Here is a 26,833-nt window from a genome sequence, read left to right as displayed (position 1 = left end):
AAATATTATGCTTTCTTCAAATCATGTGAGCCCAAGCGATTTCTTTGTGATGGCACAAAACCCTTTACCTTTAGGAATAATCACTCAAAACGTAGAGTTGCTAGCACTGCTAGGAATTTGCGTGCCATCATCTTGGAGAGCTATATATATATGGAGTTTTGCACTTCCAGCGCTCAAGTTCAGGTTGATTGACACTTCCTTCATCACTACATTGAAATCAGTCTTGACCCGTCAACCCGAGTTTTGACCCGTCCAATTGCGACCCCTATATGTGATAATTTGATAAAGAATCGATAGTTATAATGATTTTATTTAAGGCTTTTTATCAGTGACTTCTTTACCAGAGAATACCTGATAACACTTGAACGCATCCATTCGATCCTTCAGTATCATTTATGGCAGTAATTGAACAGGAAAGGCTTGAAAAAACCTGATTTTATGTAGCGGAGGTGATTTATATGAATTTCATGAAGGTATTATGTATTTTGAGTGTTAACTAGCTGGTGTATTTTGCGAGAGTGTTTTTTCATGGTCTCGTAAGATAGGAAGATGCATACGTCGTTGGGCTGGCAATGGGTACCGGGAAGGTTATACTGTGATGTCTACGAAGACAGGTAGTGGTATCCTATGACGTTAATGATGGCAGCTAGGAACAATTACACAAATGTTTGGCATGTTGTGGTGACCCGGTAAGTTCCCGAGCAGAAACTATGCTAATGCTGGCTGACGCGAAGGCTACTGACTCTACTATAATTACTTGTAGTGAAGATGCAGATGAATCAACAAATCTACAACAGACCGTATGACACGAACGGGTGATTGTAGTCTGCGCGCATTAGCTTCTTGTAAGGTGCGGTACCTGAAAGAAGGGCACTACTACCGTCGTATACCCAGAGGAAGGCAACACATATTTCTGTTTTTGCTGCCCAATGTTTACTAAATGGAATTGCTCAACGCTGGATAAATTGATACTGAGCTGTTTCATCTCTCTTACTGCAAATATAGTAATCCGCACATGAATTTTTATTCTGGATTAAAATTTTAACTTCTGCCGTGCATACAAGCAAAAGAAAAGATCTGTAGGGGGTACTTCATCTCGAGTAGTGAGAATGAGGTCAGGGAAAATGGCTTGTTCTGTTGTCGTTGCTGTTCTATTCTGCATGATGGATGTAGCGAAGTTCAAATTGGTCCCCGGTTAAAATGTAAAGAACGCGAGGTTATATACGAAATCCAATTCATGGTAAAGTATTGATTTTCAGTTATTGCCATGAACAGATTGTGAGAATAACTATCCTTCATCCATTGTTTTTAGATAGTAAGTTTCTTCCTTATTTATTTACAGAATGGATAATGTATGGACCCAAGAACACGTCTTCTAAAGCGCATCACCAGGAGGTATCTAGACTCTCTCGATACACTTTAACATGATTGTCAACATTACAGGGGGCTGCAACAGATGATTCTTTTCGGCTAATCGTTTTCGTTCTTGAGTTGGAATTTGTTTTTTCTGTGATTGCTTGTAGAAGAAATGGCCTGCTGCTGAATCTTCTTCGAACTTTGTGTCTTATGATTCACGTGTCGTCTATCATTTCTTCCTCGCCTGTTTCTTTAGGTCTGATATCGACTTCCATAGTTCGGTTCATTGGATAATATGATTTATTACCGTACAGCAAATAATAGAAGGTTCAAAATGACTCGGTGCCTGGCGAGTAGTACGGTACGCGAAAACAGCAGCTGGTAAATACGTGTGCAACTCGAGTTTTTCCTCTTTGTTTACTATCTTCATCATTCTATCTGGCGCCAAAATCCAGCGCTCACATAGCTCATTGGAAGCACTGTTCTCAGGTGAAATGGTATGCAATTCTATCGAAAAGGTATTCATAGCTATTTGAAACAAAGAATTTGGCTTCCAATATCAGATACAAATACACGCGACACAGAACGTTTGCTGATTACATGATCATAAAAGAATAGAATAAACTTTTTGCAGCGTTTGCGTGCGTTGAAAAACCTACGGCTGAAATCACACCTTGGTGACCAGCACGTGAGAGGGAAAATGTTTGATATCAATGTAGACAATGTAACGCAGCTGTTCACATATTGCAGCCTTCCCAGTGTGTTGACACCTGTCGCACCGTCGTGCATGTCCCATAACATACCGTACCAATAATCACAACGGCGAGCAAATTCGCGCAAGTTTTTGAAAATTAAAGTGTTCACCGAAGGGGTGCTCATGCATCATCCATTATGAGATGTTGAGCAGTAGCTTTCTTGTTGACTACAAATTTGAGAGGGGTGCCGCGACGATAGAAACGGTCAATATAGATAAAATAATCTTTGCTATGACTAGAGACGAAACGACGTCTTTTAAGAATACATCCTTTGTATGGACAATGATAATCTGTTGTTGCACTGTTTGCTGGTATGTATTTTGAAATTAGCGTGTGCTAATCGTTGAAATATATATAATGATAAACATGAATAAATTGCTCCCGTAGCGCCGCTGTGAACCTGCATTGTATCTCTAAATTCTGCGAATCTTCTACATACTTACCGCTTTACTAAATAATTCTTGCTCGTACATGTAATCCTACTTCCCCAGATTCCTTGAATCTTAACAGCAGTGATGCTAATGTAGAGAGCAACAAATAAGAGTGGCGTTTAAGTGCTGTGTTCAATATAAACATAGCATCATCCCGTTCTGACCGATTAAAACAAAGTGCTCTTTGCATTGGCTCATATACGGAGCACTGACTAGGAACAGGGGACTTCTTAATCAAGAAAGATCCAAAGTTAAGATTTATTTGTCATGAAATTTGAGGCTGACACTGTTGACACAATGTCTTTCATCAGTGGGCGTATCAAATCCTTCGCCCTTAAAGACGTGACCGAGGTGACCACCGCAGTTGTTGCAAACAATCTCAATACGTTCCATTCCATGGCTGCTATCTACGTTTCGTCCCACAGCGCCTATTAAAGCAAAGAACCCGGTTATCTCCTTTAACAACCATACCTATAAAACCGTTGTCATATCCCATTTTCCAATCATATATTTACCAGGAATTGCATCAAAGACTACAAACCGTTAAATTATAGTACAAACAGATATTGAGTTCTCTCGCAATGCATATGCAATATTTCTTCATGCGCATATAAAAAAAGTAACTCACATGCGGGCCAGCCACAGCCGCTGTCAAATTTGGTATCCGAGACATACAGCGGGGCGTTGCATCCAGCACAGTTGTAGACACCTAGAAACAATACAAAAAGCTTAGAAAACAGCGCTTTCTCAAGTATCACGGCTTGCTCTTTCACTTTAGAGCAACATGAGCATACCCTTTCCAAAGTGCTTGTTATATTCACCAGTACCCGCCATTTCGGTTCCTTTTGGTTATTTTGCTGTTTGTGAATAAAACCTATAAAACTTTCGCACACTTTTGGTTTACCTTTTCCTCTAAGAATTCGGAATTGCTCGGGCGTCAAGACTGCTCTCCATTCTGCATCAGAATTGTTGGCCATTTTTATTTGTGTCGAATGCGTTAAATGTCTTGCTAAGAACGAGATTTGTGGTACGTGAGAATTGGGTCGATAAGTAATGACGGTCCTAAGGTATGGGGTTTTTAATAAAGCGCGGAACATGATCAGTAGCGTGTAACCGGGATTTCATGTGAGGTTAAAACAGGTTTCCTACCCCCCATCCAATTATTCGCATTTCGCAGGATGACACATAGCCTGTAAAGCTGTTTTGGCCTACAATGCTCTATTTTGTGTCGACCGGTTACTGTGGCATACCCCACGTCACATTGATCTATTCGATCATCTTTGTCACCTAAAGCTTATTCAACGTTAATTTGTCAGTAGTATAAACAAGTAATTGCATAAATTTGGTCATTGCGGTTTTTGCCTATCCATTTACCTGCTTGTTATGAAGGAGTTTCCAAACCTGATTGACTTTTATTACTACTATCATGAATGCAGCTGGAACGCAATCAAACAAGGAAATTGTTAAGGATGGCGTTTTGACAACACTGTATGATACGTATCATCTCGCTTCTTATCCTGCTTACTGCTATGTTAGTAGCTATCTCTCAGAAAGGGGTTGCAAGTAATAAGTAACTTCCTCTTGTGATACTCGAAGAACTGGTGTGCAGATCGTCAATGAAAAGTGATGTAAACGAATTGACGTTATAGCTTATATAGTTTTCAACTATGGTCCTTTGTCTAATACCGCAGTAACTGTCAACTTCGCGTATATTTTTAACGGGCTATCTATTTAGTCTGTTTTATATATATTGAGCAAAACAGACACAATGTACGATGTGGAGTTTTCATCATAACATAGAGACTATTGTGGTTTGTATGGAATGATATATTTTGCAGTATAGTGACGATGGTACAATAGTGATGAGCGATGGAAAAAAAGATATTAATAGTAATAGTAGAAAACAAAGACATACAAAGAGAACAAAATAATATATACAAGCTAATATAACAATGGTACAAAAAATTATCAACAATTGACGATGGAGAGAAATCATTGTGTTTTGCGCTTTGGAGAATTATAACTGTTGCGATAAACCGCTTTTTCTGCAAGGGGAAAAATCGTCGGTACGAGTAGGAAGATGTCGCTTGCGTTCGCTCTTGACGCGGCCGATTGTTAGTTTCTTCTGTCGTACCATTTCGAGCTTGACAGCAAGCTTCCGGATTTCGTCGGGATTGGATCGAATGTCTCGAGAGTGTTTGTGGGTAAACATCCAAGCAGGCAACACAGAGTTGTTATTGTTGTTGTTGTTGAGATGTTGTGGCGCTGTTTCATCATCATTAGGAGCAATAGGCTGCCAGCATACATGGCGATGTCTTTGTTTGAGTGTTGGAGGAGCGCGTTTATTATTGGAAGGACAGCGTTTGGTGCCGGTGATGGCGGCGACGGCGGCGGAATAAGAAGGAGAAATGATAATAGGAGAGGGCGCAACGATGATTGCCGATGATTTTTTAGCGCGCGGGTCTTGCGGCAGGTTAGATAAAGCAGATGCCATACTGCGAAGCGCACGAGCCAAGACATTGTCGAAAATGCTCCAAGTGAAATCGGATTGTTGGTGGAGCAAGGTGCTTGCATGGGTGAACGGATCGAAAGATACGCTATTGACGATGGGTGTTTTAATAGTGCTTTGTCGGTTGTCGCTTTCCGCATGCTTTTCGTCGAGAACGCATGCCAAAGGTAGTCTTGTCGTCAGAAGAGGTTGACGGTCGGAATGCATGTAAAGGCAGAGCATGATTTAATAGTATAAAGACAATTACGAGGAAAGACAAAGTAGATAAGAGCTATTATAAAGGTGAAAATCTGCACAGAAAAAAAAAACCATCATCTTTATATATTCTATCTGCAAGGAATACCCACGCTCTTTAACGCCACGTTCGCTTTCGTCAGAACTTGGAGAACCCCACAAACAATAAACAAACATAGTATCAGCTGATGGAGGAAAAGGTGATGGATTAACCGCTTAAAGAGTACCGCCCGATAGACAAAGAGTAAAAACAAGCAAGCATGGCCTGAACACATCACCACCTTCGCTAAAACGAAGATACATACTATTTAGATGATGAAACTAAACGTCTTGTGGTGGTTATTCACTTGCATAATATTGACGTTATCAAAAGATCCTGGTGGCAGTACAAGTAGTGATAGTGATGGTGACGGCAATAGCTAGCAGTGGAACCGCTGGTTAGTCTTATTGCATAGGCGATCGCTGAGAAATAAGCCAGATTTCTTATTTAATTTTTGTTGTTGTTATTGCGCCGTTCCTTTGCCGGCGCGAAGTTTGTTGCTGTTTCTTCACTCGCTGTACTACTGCTACACATACAAACCTCTCGGATAGCATCGACGGCATCCAGACCTCCTCGCCGCTCATCTTTTTTCTCCCGATGTTTACACCCCACAAGGTTTGTTTACTTGTTGTTTATCCAACTCTCAGACGCTTTATCAAATAAAAAAGGAAATCCAAGTGTGTATGTGCTGCATCCACCCAGATCTCATTCTTTTAGCACATGTGGTAGCAGCCTATGCACCATTGAGGAGAGCCATTCTTATCGCCTACTGCGATTATCAAGTCTTTTATCTCCGAGACATGCCAACATTTGAACCCGGCTTATGCGGATCACAATGGTAAAATTACAGAAAACTTGAGAGTGTGTATAACGAAATATACTGTTTTGACGAATGCACATGATATGACGGCAGGTCAACCCTATCACATGGATTTTTGTTCTTGATGAAATAATCATCGAAAGATAACTGTGAAGCTTATCGGGTCATGTTTTCATTTTGTTTACAAGAAAACTCGTAGTATACGCACACCACCATAACAGGCTTATCAGCGACACACACACACACACACACACAGAGGGAGAGAGAGCTGGTCAGTCTACCAGTCCAACTGTTTGAACTCTTCTATCTCCAAACACGTAAACGTTTCACAATCACTTCTTTCCCGTCGTCATGTATAATCCAAGTTCATAGGGTCTTTGGAAAGAAGAAAGTTAATTTTATGATACACTGAACTCAAGTGCAATGTTCATAGGGGGGTGATTGGCTGATGAGGCCAACTTTGACAAACTATAAACAGAAAAACGAGAAAACAGAAGACGGGCTTTCCCTCAGCTACTTTCTAGCAAATGTAACGCGCATAGGATGGTCGGGTCCGAAAGAATAACCAGCCAATCCACTCTTGGCAGCACCGGATTGCATTTCGCTTTCGTACTCGACAAAGGCAATGCTCTTTTTGGTTGGAATCATACGCACTTCCTTGAAACCAGGGTAAGCCTTGAACAAATCCTGGATCTGCTCTTGAGTGACAGTCTCCGGCAAATTTTGTAAAAACAGAATGTTGTTTGGTGGCAAGAATTCGTCTGGAATGTGTTGCGTAGGTCCGGGAGGACGCGGAACACCAGCTAAACAGTTTGATGCACATGTCAGTCACTTTCCATCTTCTTGTGACTTGTCACCATCTAAACTTGCTCCTTACCTGGTGCAGGTCCTTTGAGCGCCTGCTTGTTTGCGCCTGGGAGCGGCAGCGACTTGCGTGCCTCTGTACACAATAAGTCTGTTAGATCCTTTTCCACATACCGTAACACGATGCCTTTCCAATCATTTACCCTTCCTCTTTAAGCGTTCTGCATAGTGATCGTCAAAGTCTCCGTCTCTCTTTGCATGGACATCCGACTTGGTGCGCGCGTATTGCACGACCTACGTAAATATTGTATTTAGCTCCTGTTAGCTTTTTTTTGTGCATCGGTTTGAGTAAAATCTTTTTACCATAGGTTTTCCGTATAATGAAAAGTGCTGGAGCTCCTTGATAGCCTTTGATGCGCTTTCCTCGTCGCCAAAGGCAATGAATGCCTGACCACGCATACGAATGTTACTGTAAGCTACCACATCGAGCACCTCACCAAACTGGCTAAACATGTTTTTCAATGTGTTTTTCATCACTACAAGCGAAAAACACGTTCGTAATAACTTGAGTATTTCTCCATAAACGTTATCATTGGATCTAGATCAACCAAAGATCCCAAAAAAAACTTTTTCCTTTTTTGATTTTCAATCTTTTGTTACCTGGCAGTTTAACCTTTTCGTTGAGATTGCTGGCATAGATAGTTGGGCTTGGTGTGGTGTTTAACGTTTGCTTTGACAAGGGAATACCGCCGGCGATGGCAGCTTGAACAGGTGGTGGCATACCAGGTGGGAATGCTGGCATCCCAGGTGGTGGTGGAGGAACGCCTGCTGGTAGAGGAGGCATTGGGAATGGTGGACGACCTTGTGGAGGTGGCATGGAAGCATTAAGCGGTGGCGGTGGCCCACTGCCTGGAACACCAGGAGGTGGTGGTCCACCAAATGGTGGAAGTGGCCTTGGTGGTTGTGCCATTTTTTGTTTGACTGTGAACCTGTCGAGTGCGGCCATACGCGGCTGATTTCTTTTGAATTTAAAGTTCGGAACTGAAATTGAACTATCATACCTCTCTCTATTTCGATCCATACAACGACGAGCTTAACTTCGGGCAAGCTTAAACGTTGCAATTGAACCGAGGCTGTTAGCTAGAGTCATCCTTCTTTTTATCTTTTTATTAGAGTCTCTGACAAGCTACAGAAATGCTCCACTTGCTCAATTTAACCGATCATTAGAGACAGATGTAGACTTCATTCAAGGTGGCGATCTTGAACGTTGCGATGCTACACACATGCGTAGTATTGAGGCATATTGAGCGTTTAATTCTACAGATATGGTATCCTCAGAGACAGTAGCTGGCCATAGCACCGTGTATTGAAGCGCTTAGTCATAGTAGAGTAGGATATGAAGGTAAAGGGTGGTATCAAATGCACATCGTGGTTTGGCGTGTGTAATTATGAATGCCATCAAGAGTCAAAGAAAGGTCCTAACTGCATCGTACAGCAGCAGCAGCAGCAGCAGCTTATGTACCTTAGTTGCAAAACTTGAAAGGCATGCCGCTGCGGAGTAACATCCTCTTTACAACATGATTTGAAGCATTGTTGATGTCCATGGGTCAGTAGTAGTGAGTCCTTACATCATTTTTTGCTTTGTTTTCGAAGCAAAATAGGAGACACGTGGTATGTATATAAATGCATCCAAAGTACGGGAGGCCGATAGTGTTGTCGTCATGAGCATTAAAGTGTTCGGTTTATTCGATTCAAGGCAGAAGCATGCGCGCGTCAGAAAGACACTCCGGTAACAGAGCAACGAGAACGACTAAGTGATAAGGAGAGAGAGAGAGAGAGAGAGAGACTAGATGAGATGAGGATGACAAAGCCGATGTCAGTCTGCTTTCACGCAGAAAGAGGGGAGGCGTGGGAAACATGAAAATTCCCACGTTCGCTTCGAGCGACCTTATTCATTTTTTTTTCTCGGATCCCCAAGCTCTTTTTCCTTTCTTCTCAGCACTTGAACTCTACTAGCAACAGCAATAATGTCACCCCTTCTTGAAAGCTTTGTCACCGTCTCCAAAGACTCCCACTTCCCCATCCAGAATATCCCGTTTGGCGTCTTTTCGACCGCACAGCAGACTGTAAGTTGTTATTGCTGCATTTCCCTGAAGACAAAGAGACCATGGCTTTAACGAATCCTTTGGCTACAAACAAAAAAAAAAAAAAAAAGACACCCCGTGTTGGCGTTGCTATCGGTGAACATGTGCTCGATCTCGCCGCTGTTGCCCATGCTGGCCTCCTGAACAGCATCGAAGGGCTCCAGGATCCAGCCGCTGTCTTTGACAAGGTCGGTAGGGCGGATCCGATGGAGTAGTGTTGCATACTGCTTTCTATTCTTTTTTTGTTACTGACGCCCTAGCTTTCTTTTAACTACTCTAAAGCCTGCCTTGAACGAATTCATGAATCTGGGAAAACCAGTATGGCGCGCAACGCGTCTTGCAATTCAAAAGTTGTTGTCCAAAGACGAGCCAGCGTTGAGAGACAACACTGAACTTCAGAGCCGTGCATTGGTTAAGCAGACAGACGTCACGATGCACCTTCCTGCACAGATCGGGTAGCGTCCGTTTATTCAGAACGTAATGTCTTTGGCGAACTTTGCTCTCTAACACACACTGTTTTTATTTATTTTTCGATGCAGAGACTACACTGACTTTTACTGCTCGCGAGAACACGCCACCAACGTTGGTATCATGTTCCGAGGAAAAGACAACGCGTTACAGCCAAACTGGTAAATATTTGGAACGTTGTGTGCTGCACGAGTGTGTGAATATATGCGTGATTCAGAGGCTAAACAGATGATCGTGACGTGCGTAACGATCACCGCTTACCAGGCTTCACATTCCCGTTGGCTACCATGGTCGCGCATCGTCCCTTGTTGTGTCAGGAACCGATCTCCATCGACCAGCCGGACAACGCATCACACCTCAGAATAACACCGGTCCCTTTTTTGCACCTTCGGCCAAGCTGGACTTTGAGTTGGAAGTGGTGAGATGGATATCTTTCTTTCTTGTAAAAACCCAGTGAACGCAGCACTCACTGTTTGTTTTTGCTTGTCGTCTTTCCTTCAAAGGGCTGGTTTGTAGGTCAAGGCAATCCGTTGGGCAAACGTATCGAAGTTGCCGATGCCAAAGACCATATCTTTGGCATGGTCCTTGTCAATGACTGGAGCGGTGAGGATGGGAGAGCTGGAGAAGCGTTTAGCTGTGTACCTGACTTTTACTCAACTCTGGTTTTTTTTTCCTAGCACGCGATATTCAAGCATGGGAATACGTTCCTCTTGGTGAGTGAAGAAACTAGTGAGAAAGTAGTATGGGAAGGTCCTGATATGATGAAATAAATAGGTCCTTTCCTCGGCAAGAACTTTGGCACCACACTTTCTCCATGGATCGTAACTCTGGATGCGTTGGAAGAATTTCTGGTCGACGGTCCTTCCCAAACATCTCCAGCACCACTGGCATATCTCCAAGAGAAACATAAAACGGCTTACGACATTGACCTTGAAGTCCAAATTAAGCGTGAGTCTTTGTTTGCTACCACTAATGGAAGGCCCACATGACCCAAAACTAACGTCTACACAGCCAAGGGATCATCCAAATTTGAACGGACCACACTCTCCAACCTCAAATACATGTACTGGTCCGTCACACAGCAACTGGCTCATCACACCGTCAACGGATGCAACATGCGCGCCGGTGACATGTGCGCTACTGGAACTATCTCTGGACCTGTAAGGCACCACTAATAAATTTGAGGAGCAACGAAAAAAGAAAACGGAGAAAACGTAGTGGTAACCGGCGGTGATATCATCGATTTGTTGTGTAGGAAAAGGGGAACTTTGGCTCGTTGCTAGAGTTGTCATGGAACGGAGCTAATAAAATTACTTTCCAAGACGGAACGGAGCGCACGTTCCTTCACGACGGCGATGAGGTCAACATGACAGCGTACAAGGATAGCGCGTCTGGGTACCGTATCGGATTTGGCGACTGTCGCGGTAAAATCTTACCGTGTCTGTATGCGCAAGATGCATAAATAAAACAAAATTCTCCTGGCTTTCTCTCCCTTTTATCATTGCTCTTTTTTTTTTCTCTTCTTTCTTGTTTGTCCCAACTGTAAAAGACACACAGCACATAATGTCATCATCAAACGAGAGTGCGCGCTATGCTGCTGACGCGCGCAAACAGCCTGTCGGCCTAGAAGACAAGGCCGGAGACCAATGGCACAAGGATATGGAAAGCACACACTGCAACGTCCGCACACGAGGCTACCTGCCCATTGAGAACTACGGCATTATCGGCAACTTGCACACGGTTGCCCTATGCGGTACCGATGGATCGATCGACTTTTGCTGCTACCCCGAATTCGACAGCCCAAGTATCTTTGCGAGAATGCTCGACAAGGACAAAGGTGGCCATTTTGCAATTGCACCGGACTCGCACGTCAGCAACAAGCAGCAGTACATGCCCAAGAGCAACGTGCTTGCCACGCGCTTCTTGTCGGACGAGGGTGTCGCCGAAGTTATAGATTACATGCACCGTCCTGAACGCAACCAACGGCTTTCATCCAAACCGCTGCTGCCATGGATTATTCGCCGTGTGCGAATCGTACGCGGCTCGGTCAAATTGAAAATGGAATGCTACCCGGCGTTTAACTACGCCCAAGACTCGCACACGACTGAAATGCTGCCTGTACGGCCTCTGTCAGCTGAAGGGAGGCCCAATATGAAACACTATCCAGAGGATGAGGACAACTTTATTACGTGCCAAGACCGTGTCCAATTTGAGTCGTCCAAGTTGAGTATGGATTTACGATACATTATCAAGACGGGCGAGATGCCGACGCCTAAGCTCAAGTTGATTATCGACGAAGAGTCGCACGCACATGGACACAAGGGCCCGGGCGTTTATGCCCATTTTGAGATGCATGAGGGACAAGAAGCGTTCTTTATATTCCGCGAGGTACCGAAATCGACCGTGGAAGGTGTCCACAATGTCCACGACCCGCCGTTGACGCTCAGCCTCATGGCTGCGTTGTTTCGACAGACTTTGCGTTATTGGCAGAAATGGATCGATCAGATCATCTACAGAGGAAGGTGGCGTGAGAATGTGATGCGTAGTGCAATGGTTTTAAAGCTGCTTACATATGAGCCGGTAAGTCTGTCGCGTTACATAAAGTAACTTTTGTACGGAGCGATCCTAATATGCTTATCTTGTCTGCACGTGTCACGCTGTAAAAAGACAGGAGCGGTGGTAGCAGCACCCACATTTGGTATCCCAGAAGGTAAATGAAAGCGTTTGAAAGTTTCCAAACCTGAAACAATGAGGATTTTCTCACACATCATGCTCCTCTTGTAGCCATTGGCGGTGCACGCAATTGGGACTATCGGTACCTGTGGGTCCGGGACTCAGCGTTCACCATCTATGCGTTCCTTCGACTGGGTTTCACAGAAGAGGCTTCAAAGTTTATGCAATTTGTAGAGGAGCGGTGCAATGACTTGGTAAGTAGGATTTTACGAGTTATCGTAAAATGTTTGTTTGATTGCTATGTCCTAAACCAAAGCCACTTCTTTCATATAATGGGTTAGAACCCTGACGGGTCTCTCAATATCATGTACAGTATCCGTGGCGAGAAATATCTGGAGGAAGTCGAGCTGAACCATCTAGATGGCTACCGCAGCTCCAGACCTGTGCGAGTTGGTAACGGTGCATACGACCATCTTCAACTGGACATTTATGGCGAGCTCTTGGACGGTATCTACCTGTACAACAAGTACGGCGCTCCAGTATCGTACGATATGTGGTGTGCAGTGAGAAAGTTGGTTAATTTCGTTTGCGACAACTACGCCCAGCCAGATATGTCAATTTGGTAAGAAATTTGACCGTCGATCTCATTTGTCTTCCAGTTCTCCCAAGGGATCTAACGAATCAACTTTTTTTTATATTATAGGGAAGTTCGAGGCAAGAAGCAGAACTTTACGTATTCACGCGTCATGTGCTGGGTAGCCGTTGACAGAGGCCTCCGGCTGGCAGACAAGCGGATGTTCCCCTGTCCAGACAGGGACAAATGGCTCAAAGTTCGAGACGAGATCTATGAAGAGATTCAAACAAAATGCTGGAATCCCAAGCTGAAGATGTTTACCCAGAGCATAGAGTCTCCCGAGGCTGTTGATGCCAGCTGCTTGATCATGCCGCTTGTCTTCTTCAGCTCCCCTGTCGATCCACGCATGCTATCGACCATTGAACGTATTTTGCGTCCACCCGAAAAAGGTAAGTTTTCTCCAAGAGCACAATGATCACTTTTTAAGATGTATCAACATTCCAGAACAAAGACTGTCTAGTCGGCGCTAACCACAAATACACTAGGTGGATTGGTGGCCAACAACCTAGTGTTCCGATACAACTTCTTGACGACAGATGACGGGCTGGGAGGACTAGAAGGGGCCTTTTCCATGTGCACTTTCTGGCTCGTGGAAGCCATGGCACGCGCAGGCAAATACGACAAGAAATATCTGCAGAAAGCAGTGCTCATGTTTGAGGAAATGGTCTCGTATTCAAATCATCTGGGACTTTTCTCAGAAGAAGTTGCTCGGTCGGGTGAGCTGCTTGGCAACGTCCCTCAAGCGTTCAGTCATCTTGCTTTTATTAGTGGTAAGTGCCTTGCTTTGTGTTTGTGTGTGCGCTGATATGGCAAGAGAAAGAAAAGCAAAAGAGGGAAAGTGGTTTCTTTTGCAATTTTATTGTTCACTTTAGCGTGAATTGCTATATTGACGTTACTCTCCTACATAGCTTCGTTCAACTTGGACCGTGTGCTCGGGTCTTCGTCCAGCTAAAGCAGGAGGAATGGGAAATGGGCAGTTGGTCTATTGTCACTATTACTATATAATACATGCATAGCACTCCGTAGCATATAATGTTCTATATTTCATTGACGATATTGTTTAAAAATAATAAGGCCCAGCTAGCACCGGCATTTGAATCCTTCCTTCTGATTGCCATCTCTTTGGCTCATTGATGCTATTTCTATTGTTTCCTTCTTCTTTAAACCTGTGTGTACTTTATATACAACTTTAACTCTTTCTTTGCTTTCGCTTTTTTCTTCTTCTTCCACGGAATACACTCCCTCTTTGCAGATAATGAAGACTGTCCGGCTTGGATTGCTTGGCCGTCGTTTCGATGCCCAATACACCTTTGATCTCCAAGGCTATGTGAGTCCTTCATCCTGTCTCTTTTCATTTTTCATCTCTCCGCGTTGGATGTAGCATTTATGATACGATTCCAATAGTTGTCAGTCCGTGACTTTAATTCTGCCATGAGCCTGTTCAACGAAGCGGTTCGACGCCATCCTCCTCCGACCCACAAAGCGATGTGGACAGGGACACTGGTCACTCTGTGGGTGATCGTTGCAGGAACAGTTTACATTCTTTGGAATTTTCTTTTGTTAGAGAAGAATGCGTATATTCTTCTGATCGTGCCCTCAATCATGCTCTCGACTGCAGTTTTATGGGTTTGGCGGTATCGATATTTGCATAGCACTGTAGGTCCATTTGCTTTGTTTTCTCTGTTATTATTAGCAGTAGCCAGATCCCGCCTCCTCTATTAATCCTTGTCACTCTTACTACTAGTCATGCAAACTAAGAAAAAGTATTTCATCTTCATCACTAACGAAAATTGTTATTTCATCCACAGTTTCAGCGCAGTCTTGTTGAGCTATGCAGCCGAATCAATGCCAGCGAAAACATTCGCGGAGTCAACTATCGCTTGACGAAGCATGGAATGGATGTCGAACGTCATGCATATGACAGTGACAGTGTCGTTGCGGGTAGTAGTCGCAGTAACACCACATCAACTTACGGCAGAAAAACCCATTATGTAATCACAATCATCAACTGTACAATATATGGTATTTCTTATGGCTGACATCGTTTGATACATTTAGGCACTGGTGATCGAATTTGATGACCGATATCGCGCATTAAGATACCAGCAAGAACAAGCATTACGGCCGCCAGAATTCGTGTTCTGCCCCCAGCCAGCATCAGCAGCTTATCAATATTCTCCGTATCCTGTTGCATTTGGCTCATCGACCATACCGCCACCACCACCGCTAGATGAGAAAATGAGATCACCGACATGGACAACAGGGGATCTTCATTACGATAGCAGTTTTAAGGAGACCAGCAGTCTCACCAATAACTGGACCGGCTGTGAGAAGCAATAGTAATAAAAGTGACAGCGGCACTATTAAAGTTCAAGAACAAAGGGATAGAGATGCTATTTGCTGTTGCTTTGTTATTCTTAATTAGGCCGTTTGTCATATTAAGAAATGAAAAGGGGGGAGGGGAAGCCAAGCCCCATATCTTTTAAAGACGGCAGAAGCTTTAAAAAAATGCTGGTTCGGAAAAATGACGGGGTAAAAGGAGTTGAGGTTCTGGCATTAGCGTACAAGAGATAATTAGTGGGGGGGGGTGGTTGTTATATAGAGGCTGGTTTTTTTTTGGGCTGTTTGCTGTTGTATGGTGCTCATTTTTTAGCATTAAGGGTGGGAAGAGAGAGCTACAATATGGTACAATGAGAAAAAGAAAAGAGAAACCCGAGCGCGATATGTAATCCAACAAGAAAAGGGGGAAATAAAAGAAGAAACTGGTGGTGACTTTTTTCTTACGAAGCAGCGGTGGTGGTGGTGCTAGCAGGCTTCTTTTGAGCATAAGCAAAATGAACATTTTCAAACGTTTTGTATTCGTTTGCTTCACTCAAGCATGCCTTAAGATGCTCTTCATACTGCTTTGCAGGGATGGCCAGTGCATGGCAAATCTGCGGACCAAGTGCCTGGTAATAGGCCTGCCATGACTGCAAGGTCAGTTGGCCCAACTATGTATGACATGAAGCGCGGCATTAATTATAGATTACTTACTCTTGTTATCTTTCTCTTGCACTGCAATCTCTCTCTCCCTCTCCCTCTGTGTGTCTGTGTAATCCTTTACCTTGCCCGCCCATTGTCCACCCGGACAGGAAATAAAGGTCGTGGTCACGTTTGTTAACTCATCACGCTTTTCCAGTCGCCCCTTCAGAGATCTGCCCATCTGTGGGTCGATATGCTGCATTTCCATCACTTGCTTCAACTTGGTGCTCAACTCGAGTGTTTTAGGTCCTGCGCGATACAATTCCGTGTCTGGTTCTGCAAGCTCAATCCATCCTCCTGGTTTGAGTAATCGTGCAAGATCGCCGAGTATTATGGGCCATTGTTTGGCTCTCACACCGAGTCCGATAAAGCTAACACATAAGATTATTATGTAAGGCTTTGTTGTTGAGTTTATAATACACAGGAGTTTATTCTTCGTGTGTAATCTCGCGTACATAAGCAAAACCTAAAAAAAAAAGTAAGATCGAGCTCGTATCACAAACATACCGTATGAATATGTAATCAAAAGACGCATCTTCAAATGGAAGTCCATCGAGTAGATTGTACTGATGAAACGTGCAGTTGGATGGCTTGATATCTCGTGGAAACATCGGATTGATATCTATTCCCACCACTTGGGACTTGGGGTACTCGCCTGCGATCTCCATGCTCCAAGATCCAGGGCCGCATCCCACATCCAACACTCGTCCGCCCTTCCGTAAAACATCACTCACTGGCGCCAGATAATTGCTAGTACATTTATAAACACGCTTATTATGAGTTCTTTTGATCGTTCTTGAACTTGGCAAGGATTAGAGAACTTACCCTTGAATAGCAAAGCGGACCATAAAGTGTAACAGATGGAGTCGGTCGACTTCATCATCGTCGCATGGTAGCATGTATGGCGACGATGGTAACTGATGATATTTCCGTCCAGCCATCCACATGTATTGTATGTCGCTAATGGTTTCTGGTGGCGTATGCTGACTATAGGTGCTGACAGTATTATTGCTGTGGGTGCTGCTCGCATGTTGCTTGCAGTCGGAATGATGCGACGCCACTGGTGCTAGTGGATGCACGGGCGGAGGTACGGCGAGCGCGTCAACAGCTGCAGCAGCGGTCGCAATAGCGGAAGATGGTTCATTGTAATGCTGATGATGATGTCGGTTGCGTTGATTATTGTTAGTAGGATGAGACGTTATTGATGGTGAGTCGAAGCGAAAAGAGGACAATGCGCGGAGTGGTCGAAACCGTGGACGACCGCTCGACTTGTCGTAGGCGACTGGTGACGGTGAGGACTGTTTGCGCATCTTGACATGACCGTCATCTGTACTTGATGCGACGACGGATGGCAAGGGGTATTCACGCTTGTAATTGTTATTGCTGTTGCTATTGTTATCTGAAGAAGATGAAGTCGACGGCCATTGCTGCGATGGATATAGGTCAGTAACAGTGCTAGGACTTCGTTGACGACCAAAGCGAGAGTGTTGATTGCCCATTAAGACATGTGATATGAAGGAGGTAATAGTAGTGGTGATAATTAAATGGCGGGTAGTAGTGTACTAGTAAGTAATATATGGGTAGTAGTAGTAATAGTCGTAGTGGTAGCAGTGATAGTCGTAGTGATAAAAGAAAAAGGGTATATAGGTTATAAGGGAGCGGAAGGGGTAAGAGAACTGGGGTGTACTTTTTGTTGTTTGTGGAGAGGAAAAGAGAAGAAGAAAAGGAAGAAAAAAAAATTGTATGCCACCATTATGATAGAGTATTATTTTGGCGGGAAAGTAAACAAAATTGGGTTTCATGCGTTTTGTACTACAACGTGTCCCATCAAAAGATAGAGGAAGAGCAATAATAATGGGAACATATAGATATGACGTGGTGATTGTTGGTTCCAAGGAGACTGTCTGCAGGAGTAACTAGCCTTTCCTTTGATTAGCAGCCAGTAGGCAGGACTGGCGTGCGCTTATGCCATTTTAAGACATTCGAAACGATTTGCTCCGCTTTAGCATTTTCCACTGTGGTGGGTCTATTGCCACCTTCGAAGTGGCGGAAGAATTTTTTTGATGATGACGCTGTGTATGTGGGGCACATCTGACATGCCTGCGTGGAGTCCTCACAGAATTCATCACTGCTATAGCCCAATAATCAGGCGGTGCTCTGGAAACCTTGCTCCTTCAAATACAAAAGGATTTTCTTTCAGACGACCTTGTACCGTTTGACAGGGCGACGCTAACGCGCGGCGAGAATTTGCATGAGCTTGGGACAGCGACGGAATCCGATGTTCGTCCTCCCTCCAGACAGCCAAAAGATTACAACGCATAACGCGTGTACAATTGTGTGCGGGTTAAAGCTCGTAGGGAAAACTAGTCGATGATAGAATTTGAAGGTTTCATATTGTACAGGTTGGCCTTGTGTGTAAGCAGAACGAGCAAGTTATATATTTTTTACAAATCACAGTCGTGATTGTACGTTCACAGAGATCACTCACCTATTCCTTACATGAACGTGTCCGCTTCACCCGGTGCTCGTCCACTATGTGAAAGTATCTTAGCTCACGTAAGTTGGGAGTCTTTAGCAGTGTCTTCCGATATCGAGATCTTGCAGCCAAGGGTTGTACCAGTGATTAGCGACTCAACCGATCTGTTTTGGGTTATAACCCGCTGAGCCAATGATTGCATATTTGACAACTATAAGATCCAATTGCTGCTTTAGTGCATATACCAACTGTCCGATTTGCAGCAACTGATTGATTGATAGCCCTAATTGGCACAGTAGCTAGCCTGATTTCGAGGCGCCTTTTGACAGCATCGGGGACTCTATATTGCTTAAAATGGTACCTCCTCATTGCCACTGCCGCTGCCAACTAGTGGCAAACTCCCGAATAACCTTTGGGTTTTTGCACAATCGAGAGAAATTTAGTTTTATGAGGTTTGCAAAGTCCTAGGTATCGCAAAAAGTGAGGTCACTTCCTCAAACGTGTTCTTGTCTGCAATGGATCAAACAGTAATTTCACTAATCTGCAGTAAACATAAGCGGAGGGAAGTACGCGATTTTTATTCAATACTTAAAAAAAGTGTTTCCACACAAAGTTACTTCTTACACATCAGAAATAACCTCGACAACATTAGCCTGGAGAGAATCCACACCGGCCACTAAAGTTAAGAGCATAACTTTGGCAGTTTTTGAAGATGATTTCTCCTCGTCGAGAAGTTTGAAATATCACTTTGTATTCTTCTCATGTTCCTCTTGTGTTCTATGTACCTTTCGCCCGTAGTGAGTGCTAAATGCTGGAGCATCGGGTAGTACATTGCTAAGCAGCGTTTGAGTCTGGTACTTCAGTAAAATCCTTGAGCAATGGCTCTTTAAGATAGTCATTTTGTATTAGTTGCGTTGAATATTCGCCAGCCCATCTGGCAAGGCTAGAACTTCTCAATTATTTCCAACATATTCTCTTATCCCCAATGTGCGTATAACACTGTTACCTTTCTCTTCATTTTGTGTGTCAAACCTCAGCTGTTTCAAACTTTCTTGGACCCCCTTGCGAAATGGTATTTGTAGGAAAAGAAAAAATCTGTCGATTACATTAGGCATCCAAAGCTCTGGTTTGTCACTGTATTTTCCTTAATTCTTAAACCAGCTGTCTTCGCTAGTGCTGTAAGCCGCGATGGGGTTGATCGTCTGTCTTGAGTATAGACAGTGTGATTCCGTGGGTGACGTTTTGTTCCGAAGTCTGAGTATAAGATTCTAACACTTCATTGAATGCTTCTTAGCAGTTGGCTCTGGAAGTGGCCAAAGTGATTTGTTGTTTGCTTTCCCTCTAGGACTCCTATATACGATCAAACGTTTGAACACTGGTTCTTGATATCCTGACGGAGCCACGGACGTTGTTGCTACCAATGTACTTATATCAAACGGGGAAGCGACGCCCTTCACAGTGACCATGCTCCGTTGCCATTGTCTCATGCCTCCAAGATCGGATTTCGGGTGTTGCAAATGTTCCATTGGGCATGTTGGAAGCACTCTTTGTGGTCGGTCGTTCTCGTTCGCATTTGGTGGGATGATCACAATGAATAGGTCCTGTATCTGGTTCTACTGGCGACTATTGCTTCGTACTGTTTTCATTGCCCTTTTTCTCTTTCTCAGATTATTGATGAATTATGGTGGTAGCAGTTTGTGGCCGATTATCCAACATTTCAGATGGCAAAGGGTCAAGAGCAGCAATGGGTATTTTCGTCTCCAAAACACTTTATATATAGATTGAAATTACGGATACAGTGCCACCATCGAACACTTGCAGCCACCACAGCGTACTTGAATACACAACGTTTATTTTCTCTGTAGTGTTGAGAGAACAGGGTTCTCTTTTACAGAGTAAAACTTTGCTGCAGCAACGAGGGGTCTCTATATAAACTTTTTATATCATTTTCTTTTCTCATGTAATGGAGTATGGAACAGGAATAAACAGCCTGTGTGATATTTTGTTGTAATCAGAAAGGGTGTGTGTCCCAGGGTGTTTTAGAATCACAGGAGATCATAAACTACCCATACTTTCATCATATGTAAGAAATTATAAGAGAGGTATGCCTTAGCATCCTCGCAGATAAGTTTCCTACTGATTGGATAAAGAAAAACACTCCCGTATCCCAAGTACGACGCCCTTTTATATCTTTTTCTCAAGGAAAATTTTTTTTTTGTAGTGCCCGCTCCGCACTCCGACACTTTTGTTGCCTAGCAACCAGATGACCCTTGGTAGCGCAGGTTCTTCCCGTTTTCGAATACACACCGAGGCTTACTGTTTTGGCCTGCCTTTTGACTTTGGGTCACTTCCTTTTCCTCACTATACGCACTCAGGCTGATAAGTTATGGGTAGCAAATGAAACTACCCGCTCAGAAGGTTTCATTATTTACATTTTACATATACACATATACACGAAGGAAAAGATATTTCTACACTATTAGATATATTCGAGCTTCTTCAATGGATCAATTGGAACCTAAGCAACTTGTTTTAATTCCTCAACTGGAGCAGTAGACGACGACTGCACTTCTAAATGCGCATCAGAAGAAGAAGGGGCTGATGATGATTGCTGGTTCATATAAGAAAGATAAGCGTTCCAGCCAAGCGAAATAACGTTCGATACCATGAGTCGATGATTCAGGGGCGTAAAGTAAAAGTTGACAAATTGAACAGCTGGCCAGATCTATCAATATAATGTCAGCAAGAGACTTTGCAATGTAGACATGTGGTAGTAGGCTTAGAGATATACTTACTTTGTAGTTTGCCAAAACTGCCGTTGTATATCCGTTTTCTAGTTTCTCTTGGATTTGGGCAATGGATTTTCCTTCAAGAAGACCTTGTGCCGAGAAGAAGCCTAGTGGATGTATTTACCGAAATTTGTTTACAGTATGGATTAACCTCACTGATCGTCTCTCGTTGGATAACTACTACTCTGCTATGCTTTTGTTTCCATTATACCTGCGATGAATATAGGTGCACAAAGCAATTGATCCGCTGCTACCTTCTTTACAAGAGCTATATCAAATTTATCAATATAAGCATAAGAGATTGCATGCCTGACTAGTATCCATCTTGGGTTTCATCTTGAAGAGAGGCCTATACCATTGAGAGGTGTTGATCCTTTCACGTTGAGCTCAATAAAGCGGTACCAAGTACTCAACACGGGACCAGCCACTGCACCGCCGAACCCTGCCATACGCAAAGTTCTCGATACTTCATGATGTTCAAAGCCTCTTTTTTCGACCGCTTGTTGAGCAATAACATCACCTATTATCGTTCAAAAGTGGGTTTCAAGTAAGTCATTCTTTGCTGCCCGTGAGTTTGACCTGCGATTAGCTGTGAATGTTCGTACGGAGGGGATCTCCATATATTTTACCTGTGCCAAACAGGAATGCTAGCATAAGTTGAGAACGATTTAGTCAGCTATTCTCGGAACAACTTTTAGTCAATATGTATGTATATATATATATACCTGTGGTAATACACTGGACCAGAATAGGTCGTCGGGAGAGTGCTCTACTGTACCAAGTAAACATGCTATTCTCAAGCCATGATATCAGGGGCTCATGTGTCCTTGTTTATATAGTTTTTCAAAGAAGCGGGAAAATCTTACCGCGGAAGAACTTACTTCAGCGCCGTTCAAGAGTATAGTTTCAAATAGAATGTCTATGAAGCGCACAAAGCAACAGCACCGCCATGGTCATCTGCGTATTTCAGCATATGTAAACAAGAGCTCGTTATTCTTCGGTGCAAAACACCCGGATAAGTTTAATGCTTTGATAATAAAAATAAATGTATGTACAAAAATGCTTTAAAGAATGAGTGGGGGAGGAGGGAAAAATACCATGGAAAGAAATGGTGTGTGTGTAGTAGGAGAAGGAAGAGAATATAGGATATACGAAGGGGGATGGTTTCTTTTTTTTTTCTTTCTTTTGTATGTAGTGTACTATGGAAGTGTAAGTGGGGGGAATGTATTAAAAGTCTGCGTCCAAAGTGAACTGCTTCTCTTCAGGGGCCTTGGACATGACGCCAGCACGTTGGTAGTCTGAGACACGCTTCTCAAAGAAGTTGGTCTTGCCTTGAAGCGAGATCATGTCCATAAAGTCGAAGGGGTTGGTCGAGTTGTAATGCTTTGGCAGACCCAGGGCAACAAAGAGACGGTCAGCGACAAACTCAATGTACTGACACATGAGCTTGGCGTTCATACCAATCAATGACACAGGCAAGGCTTCGGTCAAGAATTCCTGTTCCAAGCCGACGGCCTCGGTGATGATGAATCGGATGCGTTCATGCGAAGGCTGGTTGCGGATGTGGGTGAAGAGCAAGCAGGCAAAGTCGGTGTGCAAGCCTTCGTCTCTGGAGATCAATTCGTTGCTGAAGGTGAGACCGGGCATGAGACCACGCTTCTTCAACCAGAAGATAGAGGCAAAGGAGCCAGAGAAGAAGATACCCTCGACGGCAGCAAAGGCTACAAGACGTTCAGCAAAGGAGCCGTTGGAAGAGATCCAGCGGAATGCCCAATCAGCCTTCTTCTTGATACAAGGAACTATAGTAGAAAGGGGGAGGGGGAAGAGTGATTAGGAATCCGGAGTTCAGATAATTCGTGATACAAAGTAACTTGTCGCGGTTGCGCGCACGACGCGTGCCGCGTAAATTTGAACGCGCAAAAAAAGGTAAAAAAAACGAAAAAGGGACGTGTATAACTTACTGGTTTCGATCGCATCAAAGAGCAATTCCTTCTCAGCATTGTCCTTGATATAAGTGTCAATGAGCAAACTGTAAGTCTCAGAATGCACGTTTTCAATCATGATTTGGAAACCATAGAAGCACTTGGCTTCACTGATCTGGACTTCATTGCAGAAACGTTCAACTAGGTTTTCGTTGACAATGCCATCAGAGCTGGCAAAGAAGGCAAGGACACGGGAGATAAAGAAACGTTCATCGGCAGACATTTTGTTTTCCCAATCGTTTTGATCCTTGGACAGATCAATCTCTTCAGCGGTCCAGAAAGAGGCTTCAGCCTTCTTGTACATTTGCCAAATCTGTTCAACAAAATAAAAAGCCAGAAGGAAGATCAGCAAACAGGTCTGGAAAGTATATTTGTGATGTATAGCGTTACATTTATTACTGTATAGTAACTACCTCATGGTACTTGATTGGGAACAGACAGAAGCGTCTGGGGTTCTCCTTGAGGATTTCCTCATCTTCATTGTACTTGGAGGGTTTAGATTCAGGCTTGAGAGACAAGTCAGAGAGTTGTTGGGAAACGTCAGTGGAGGCCATGGTTTTTAGTGGTTTGTTTTATGTAAAGAAGAGAGAAAGTGAAGTGTTCTGGAAAAAGAAGCGACCGTTCACTCACCCCTCTTTTTATATTTTCTACAGCCTTACAGTCAGTCCCCTTCAGTCGTCACGTACGACCCCGCTCAAACGCAAGTCCGTCCTCTTTTTTTTTTTGTGGCGACGTTAATTAAAAAACGTTCCACTTGCAGCCAAGCCATTGGTTCTACTACTATTTGCAGACTTAGCTTCACACCTAATTAAAAAAAGCTATGGTGTCAGAGAAGGATAGTCTCTAGTTGAGATCAAAGAAGTGTTCTCGTATGTTAGATTATATTAGCGAATACTCTCCAAGTGCAAGTGCATAAAAAAAGAGTCGTCAAGGAGTAGGAAAGGCACTACAGCATAAATTTCTTCCGAGCATTGGCTTGAGATACTATCATGTTGGATGAAATGGGGGATGTGCATCTATGTTTTTGCAACACAGCATGTACTGCTCCAAAATAAAGAAGACAAGCTCCCTAAAAAATAGTTCTTGTTCTTTCATTGTATCCTTGTATTGTATAGCGTGCTTGAGCTGGAGATCGCGAGGCGGGGATAACAAAATGACATACCACGCGCGCATATATGCAGTATACGCGGTTGGACACGTCGTCACGCGTCGAGACGCGTTCACAACCTTTATCATCATCGTTCCATTTTAGAAAAAACAATCCTGCATGCTCTGACATTACAGAGACATAATGGCGGCGATAACGGCGATATGGGAACAAAAGGCCCGTTAATTATCCGACTTGGCCGTGCTTTTTGCGGTGCTACTACAGTGAGTTTAGTTTTATCTGATCGGCGCCTGGCTTGCAATCACGCGAATCAAAAAAAAAAAAAAAACTGAAAGGCTTCCACCCCCGCTTGTGTGATTTTATTTATGCGGCTGTCTTCGGTGGTGTGGTCCGCGCGATCTAATAGCCCCGGCTGAACAATTTTCACTGGATTCAAAGAAGCGGACAGATGGAGCAAGCTCAAGAAGTCAACGAGGTTCCGAATGGAGAGTCGTCTTGTAAGGATGGAGCCTTCCGTATACGTGTATGTCTGCACAGCTAATATTGTATAATGGATGTGTGGAACAATGGAAAAAATAGCCTCCAGCCAACTCCCTGTCGTTCTCAACTTTCCCCCAAGTCTTCTCGTTACCTAGGACCAGTTTACTTGTTCGGTTGCTACAGTACACATATTCTGTTATGCACATCGAAATTGGCTGGTTGCCATTGACAACAGATGCATTGGTTGCTATGTTACAGTGTCGCCATGTGTCGTTACGTGGCAAGCAGGGAAATGTAATTACTTGTTTTAGAGGGTTTATGTTGCACAGCGAACAGAACGATTCTATCTGCGCCTTGTCGGGCAGCAGAAGGCCAAATACGCAAATACAAAAAGCAGGGGAACACGGGATGCAGGGAGGGCACGTACGATCTGTTTTTCTCATGAGTTCATTTCTTTATTATTTTATGTATATGGCATGTATTTAATTACGTTGGGCGATAAGGTAATCGGTTCGTTGTTTGCCTGTTACTTTGAGGTATTCGGGTGTGCAGCTGTACCAGTGCTTATCTAATAGAAACAAGAATACTTGATAATAAGCACTCTGGTTGTAAATAACAGAAAGTTACGCCTTACCGAAGCTATTATCAGGGTCACAGGAACATTTCTCCGCTGGCAGCCATTCAGGCTCGGAAGGGCATTGATACCATGGGTTGTGGAAATAGCCAATATCGTAAAACCAGTGCACTTCCGATTGCTTCAGCATCAGCGCCGCTGCAATGCTGTGTACGGGTGCATCTCCCCAGCTAGAATGACATTATAGCGATCAGTGAGAAAAAAGATATAGTGCAAAAAATGTTTTGCAGTCTTCTAGAAAACCTACCGTTCATAAAAGAATCCACCTGCACGATCCAAATAATTAAAGTAGTCCAGATATTCTTTTGAACGTAACCATGCCAGCGAGCCAATTTCGAAATTACTCCAAAAATGGCATAGGTTGTACGACTCGCCACCGTCATTACTGATCCATCCAAGCAAACTCTCCGGATCATTCTTGGGCACAACATGGTCAGGATGCTCGTTTATAAAGTTTTTGACAGTCTCCCACAGCGTCGGGATAGTTTCTACGTATTCTTTGATCGATATCGTCCAACCTACCAAAGAAAATATTAAGTATTTGCCATGATTCCAGAACATATATCCTTTTTACTCGGCATTACCGTATTTCAACTGTTTCTCGCGCATCACCGTGAAAGGATCGTAGTCAATGTCGCACGTAAACTTTACATGTGGTTCCACACGCCTGTTGCAGAATTTTTTTTTCAAGATTTAGCAGCTTTTAATTAATTCTGGTCAATGCCACGCACTCCGTGCTGTTGTTCCGGTTACATACCAGTAATAGTCGAAGTCGTCAAGTAAAGGATGACGGAAGAAAAAGCCGCTTTGGAATCTGCAGCATTGCGTCAGTAAATGCAATTGCAACACTCGCTTCTATGTCCCTCGTTGCATCTTCAATATACATTACCGGCACATGTGTCGATACGATTCGCTACCGCCATAGATGATCCCCTTTGCAGCCATATCATCGCGTGCAGCACGCGCCTTATCCTGATCAATCCACTCTGGATATCCCCACATGCTTTCATCAAATGTGCCGTAATACGTATCGCCCGTTGCCAACCCGCTGGTGAATTCTTTAAACTTCTCGTCAAACGGCTCATTGTTTAAAAAGATCCAAGGATAGCCAAACTTGCGATTAAACCGATCTTCCAGTTGTTGCATGGTTTCCCGCATAGAGGTGAGATCGTCGTTGCGTACCAGTACGACAAAAGCGGCATTCTCGCGCGTTCCATTTTGATGCGGTTTGGGATGGTAAAGCTGTCCGCCGGTGCTAGTGGTACTACGGTGGCCTGACCGGATCGCACTCCAGGCACCATTCTGTTGTGCAATCAAGAGTAGCGTGCATATAAGAGATGCTGGTATGATTACTTTTAAAAGTGTTCGACCGATCCGTGATGATATCATTGAGAGGAAAAGACGGTAAAAAGGAAAGATTTGTGTGGGTTTGGGTTTAGCTCAAGTCAGACATACGCGCCAAGAGCTTGTTCAAA

General features: G+C 43.7%; 11 protein-coding genes across 11 annotated transcripts; 3 read left to right on the top strand and 8 right to left on the bottom strand.

Moving 5' to 3' along the window:
• Positions 1-2,780: 2,780 nt before the first annotated feature.
• Positions 2,781-3,660, bottom strand: BDB00DRAFT_802240 (Mss4-like protein). Its single transcript, XM_053121942.1, has 5 exons — positions 3,447-3,660; positions 3,337-3,384; positions 3,171-3,251; positions 3,058-3,075; positions 2,781-2,970 (listed from the first exon to the last, which is right to left on the bottom strand). Exons 1-5 carry the CDS (start codon positions 3,637-3,639, stop codon positions 2,801-2,803), a joined length of 510 nt encoding a protein of 169 aa, XP_052984134.1. The 5' UTR covers positions 3,640-3,660; the 3' UTR covers positions 2,781-2,800.
• A 730-nt stretch (positions 3,661-4,390) lies between these two features.
• On the bottom strand, positions 4,391-5,322 carry BDB00DRAFT_802238 (uncharacterized protein). Its single transcript, XM_053121941.1, has one exon. The coding sequence runs from the start codon at positions 5,271-5,273 to the stop codon at positions 4,560-4,562; it is 714 nt and encodes a 237-aa protein (XP_052984133.1). The 5' UTR covers positions 5,274-5,322; the 3' UTR covers positions 4,391-4,559.
• Positions 5,323-6,658: 1,336 nt separating this feature from the next.
• Positions 6,659-7,730, bottom strand: BDB00DRAFT_755736 (uncharacterized protein; the record flags this gene model as incomplete). The annotated part of the gene is made up of 5 exons (XM_053118850.1): positions 6,659-6,948; positions 7,023-7,085; positions 7,153-7,243; positions 7,313-7,485; positions 7,610-7,730. 5 exons carry the CDS (start codon positions 7,728-7,730, stop codon positions 6,659-6,661), a joined length of 738 nt encoding a protein of 245 aa, XP_052984132.1.
• Positions 7,731-8,940: 1,210 nt separating this feature from the next.
• Positions 8,941-11,054, top strand: BDB00DRAFT_802230 (fumarylacetoacetate hydrolase). Its single transcript, XM_053121940.1, has 10 exons — positions 8,941-9,075; positions 9,165-9,281; positions 9,376-9,548; positions 9,633-9,722; positions 9,826-9,979; positions 10,065-10,164; positions 10,239-10,274; positions 10,336-10,509; positions 10,573-10,721; positions 10,817-11,054. Exons 1-10 carry the CDS (start codon positions 8,977-8,979, stop codon positions 11,021-11,023), a joined length of 1,299 nt encoding a protein of 432 aa, XP_052984131.1. The 5' UTR covers positions 8,941-8,976; the 3' UTR covers positions 11,024-11,054.
• BDB00DRAFT_543332 (Six-hairpin glycosidase-like protein) lies at positions 10,990-14,048 on the top strand. The gene is made up of 7 exons (XM_053117796.1): positions 10,990-12,141; positions 12,229-12,271; positions 12,346-12,488; positions 12,576-12,856; positions 12,938-13,257; positions 13,354-13,638; positions 13,777-14,048. Exons 1-7 carry the CDS (start codon positions 11,125-11,127, stop codon positions 13,818-13,820), a joined length of 2,133 nt encoding a protein of 710 aa, XP_052984130.1. The 5' UTR covers positions 10,990-11,124; the 3' UTR covers positions 13,821-14,048.
• Positions 14,049-14,123: 75 nt separating this feature from the next.
• On the top strand, positions 14,124-15,016 carry BDB00DRAFT_752503 (uncharacterized protein; the record flags this gene model as incomplete). The annotated part of the gene is made up of 4 exons (XM_053118641.1): positions 14,124-14,195; positions 14,273-14,524; positions 14,677-14,859; positions 14,927-15,016. Coding segments are annotated over 4 exons (597 nt in total), but the record flags the coding sequence as incomplete, so codon positions are not given.
• A 632-nt stretch (positions 15,017-15,648) lies between these two features.
• BDB00DRAFT_881459 (S-adenosyl-L-methionine-dependent methyltransferase) lies at positions 15,649-19,057 on the bottom strand (the record flags this gene model as incomplete). The annotated part of the gene is made up of 5 exons (XM_053128081.1): positions 15,649-15,858; positions 15,972-16,260; positions 16,397-16,639; positions 16,715-17,278; positions 18,990-19,057. The coding sequence occupies 5 exons, from the start codon at positions 19,055-19,057 to the stop codon at positions 15,649-15,651; spliced, it is 1,374 nt and encodes a 457-aa protein (XP_052984128.1).
• A 1,614-nt stretch (positions 19,058-20,671) lies between these two features.
• On the bottom strand, positions 20,672-21,960 carry BDB00DRAFT_802217 (integral membrane protein mpv17 pmp22 family). Its single transcript, XM_053121939.1, has 6 exons — positions 21,880-21,960; positions 21,784-21,801; positions 21,510-21,674; positions 21,366-21,422; positions 21,161-21,261; positions 20,672-21,090 (listed from the first exon to the last, which is right to left on the bottom strand). The coding sequence occupies exons 1-6, from the start codon at positions 21,941-21,943 to the stop codon at positions 20,884-20,886; spliced, it is 612 nt and encodes a 203-aa protein (XP_052984127.1). The 5' UTR covers positions 21,944-21,960; the 3' UTR covers positions 20,672-20,883.
• A 187-nt stretch (positions 21,961-22,147) lies between these two features.
• BDB00DRAFT_802212 (ribonucleoside-diphosphate reductase small chain) lies at positions 22,148-23,740 on the bottom strand. The gene is made up of 3 exons (XM_053121938.1): positions 23,550-23,740; positions 23,116-23,449; positions 22,148-22,953 (listed from the first exon to the last, which is right to left on the bottom strand). The coding sequence occupies exons 1-3, from the start codon at positions 23,688-23,690 to the stop codon at positions 22,382-22,384; spliced, it is 1,047 nt and encodes a 348-aa protein (XP_052984126.1). The 5' UTR covers positions 23,691-23,740; the 3' UTR covers positions 22,148-22,381.
• An 842-nt stretch (positions 23,741-24,582) lies between these two features.
• Positions 24,583-25,340, bottom strand: BDB00DRAFT_543146 (uncharacterized protein). Its single transcript, XM_053117795.1, has one exon. It carries the CDS (start codon positions 25,165-25,167, stop codon positions 24,712-24,714), a length of 456 nt encoding a protein of 151 aa, XP_052984125.1. The 5' UTR covers positions 25,168-25,340; the 3' UTR covers positions 24,583-24,711.
• On the bottom strand, positions 25,162-26,816 carry BDB00DRAFT_802211 (nucleotide-diphospho-sugar transferase). Its single transcript, XM_053121937.1, has 6 exons — positions 26,248-26,816; positions 26,116-26,172; positions 25,943-26,025; positions 25,606-25,876; positions 25,359-25,528; positions 25,162-25,292 (listed from the first exon to the last, which is right to left on the bottom strand). Exons 1-6 carry the CDS (start codon positions 26,745-26,747, stop codon positions 25,207-25,209), a joined length of 1,167 nt encoding a protein of 388 aa, XP_052984124.1. The 5' UTR covers positions 26,748-26,816; the 3' UTR covers positions 25,162-25,206.
• Positions 26,817-26,833: the final 17 nt, after the last annotated feature.

The sequence above is a fragment of the Zychaea mexicana genome, assembly GCF_025766255.1.
Source record: "Zychaea mexicana strain RSA 1403 chromosome Unknown BDB00scaffold_7, whole genome shotgun sequence".
NCBI lineage: Eukaryota > Fungi > Mucoromycota > Mucoromycetes > Mucorales > Lichtheimiaceae > Zychaea > Zychaea mexicana.
Note: the sequence above shows the minus strand (reverse complement) of the source record. Positions and strands in the feature narration are given on the sequence as shown.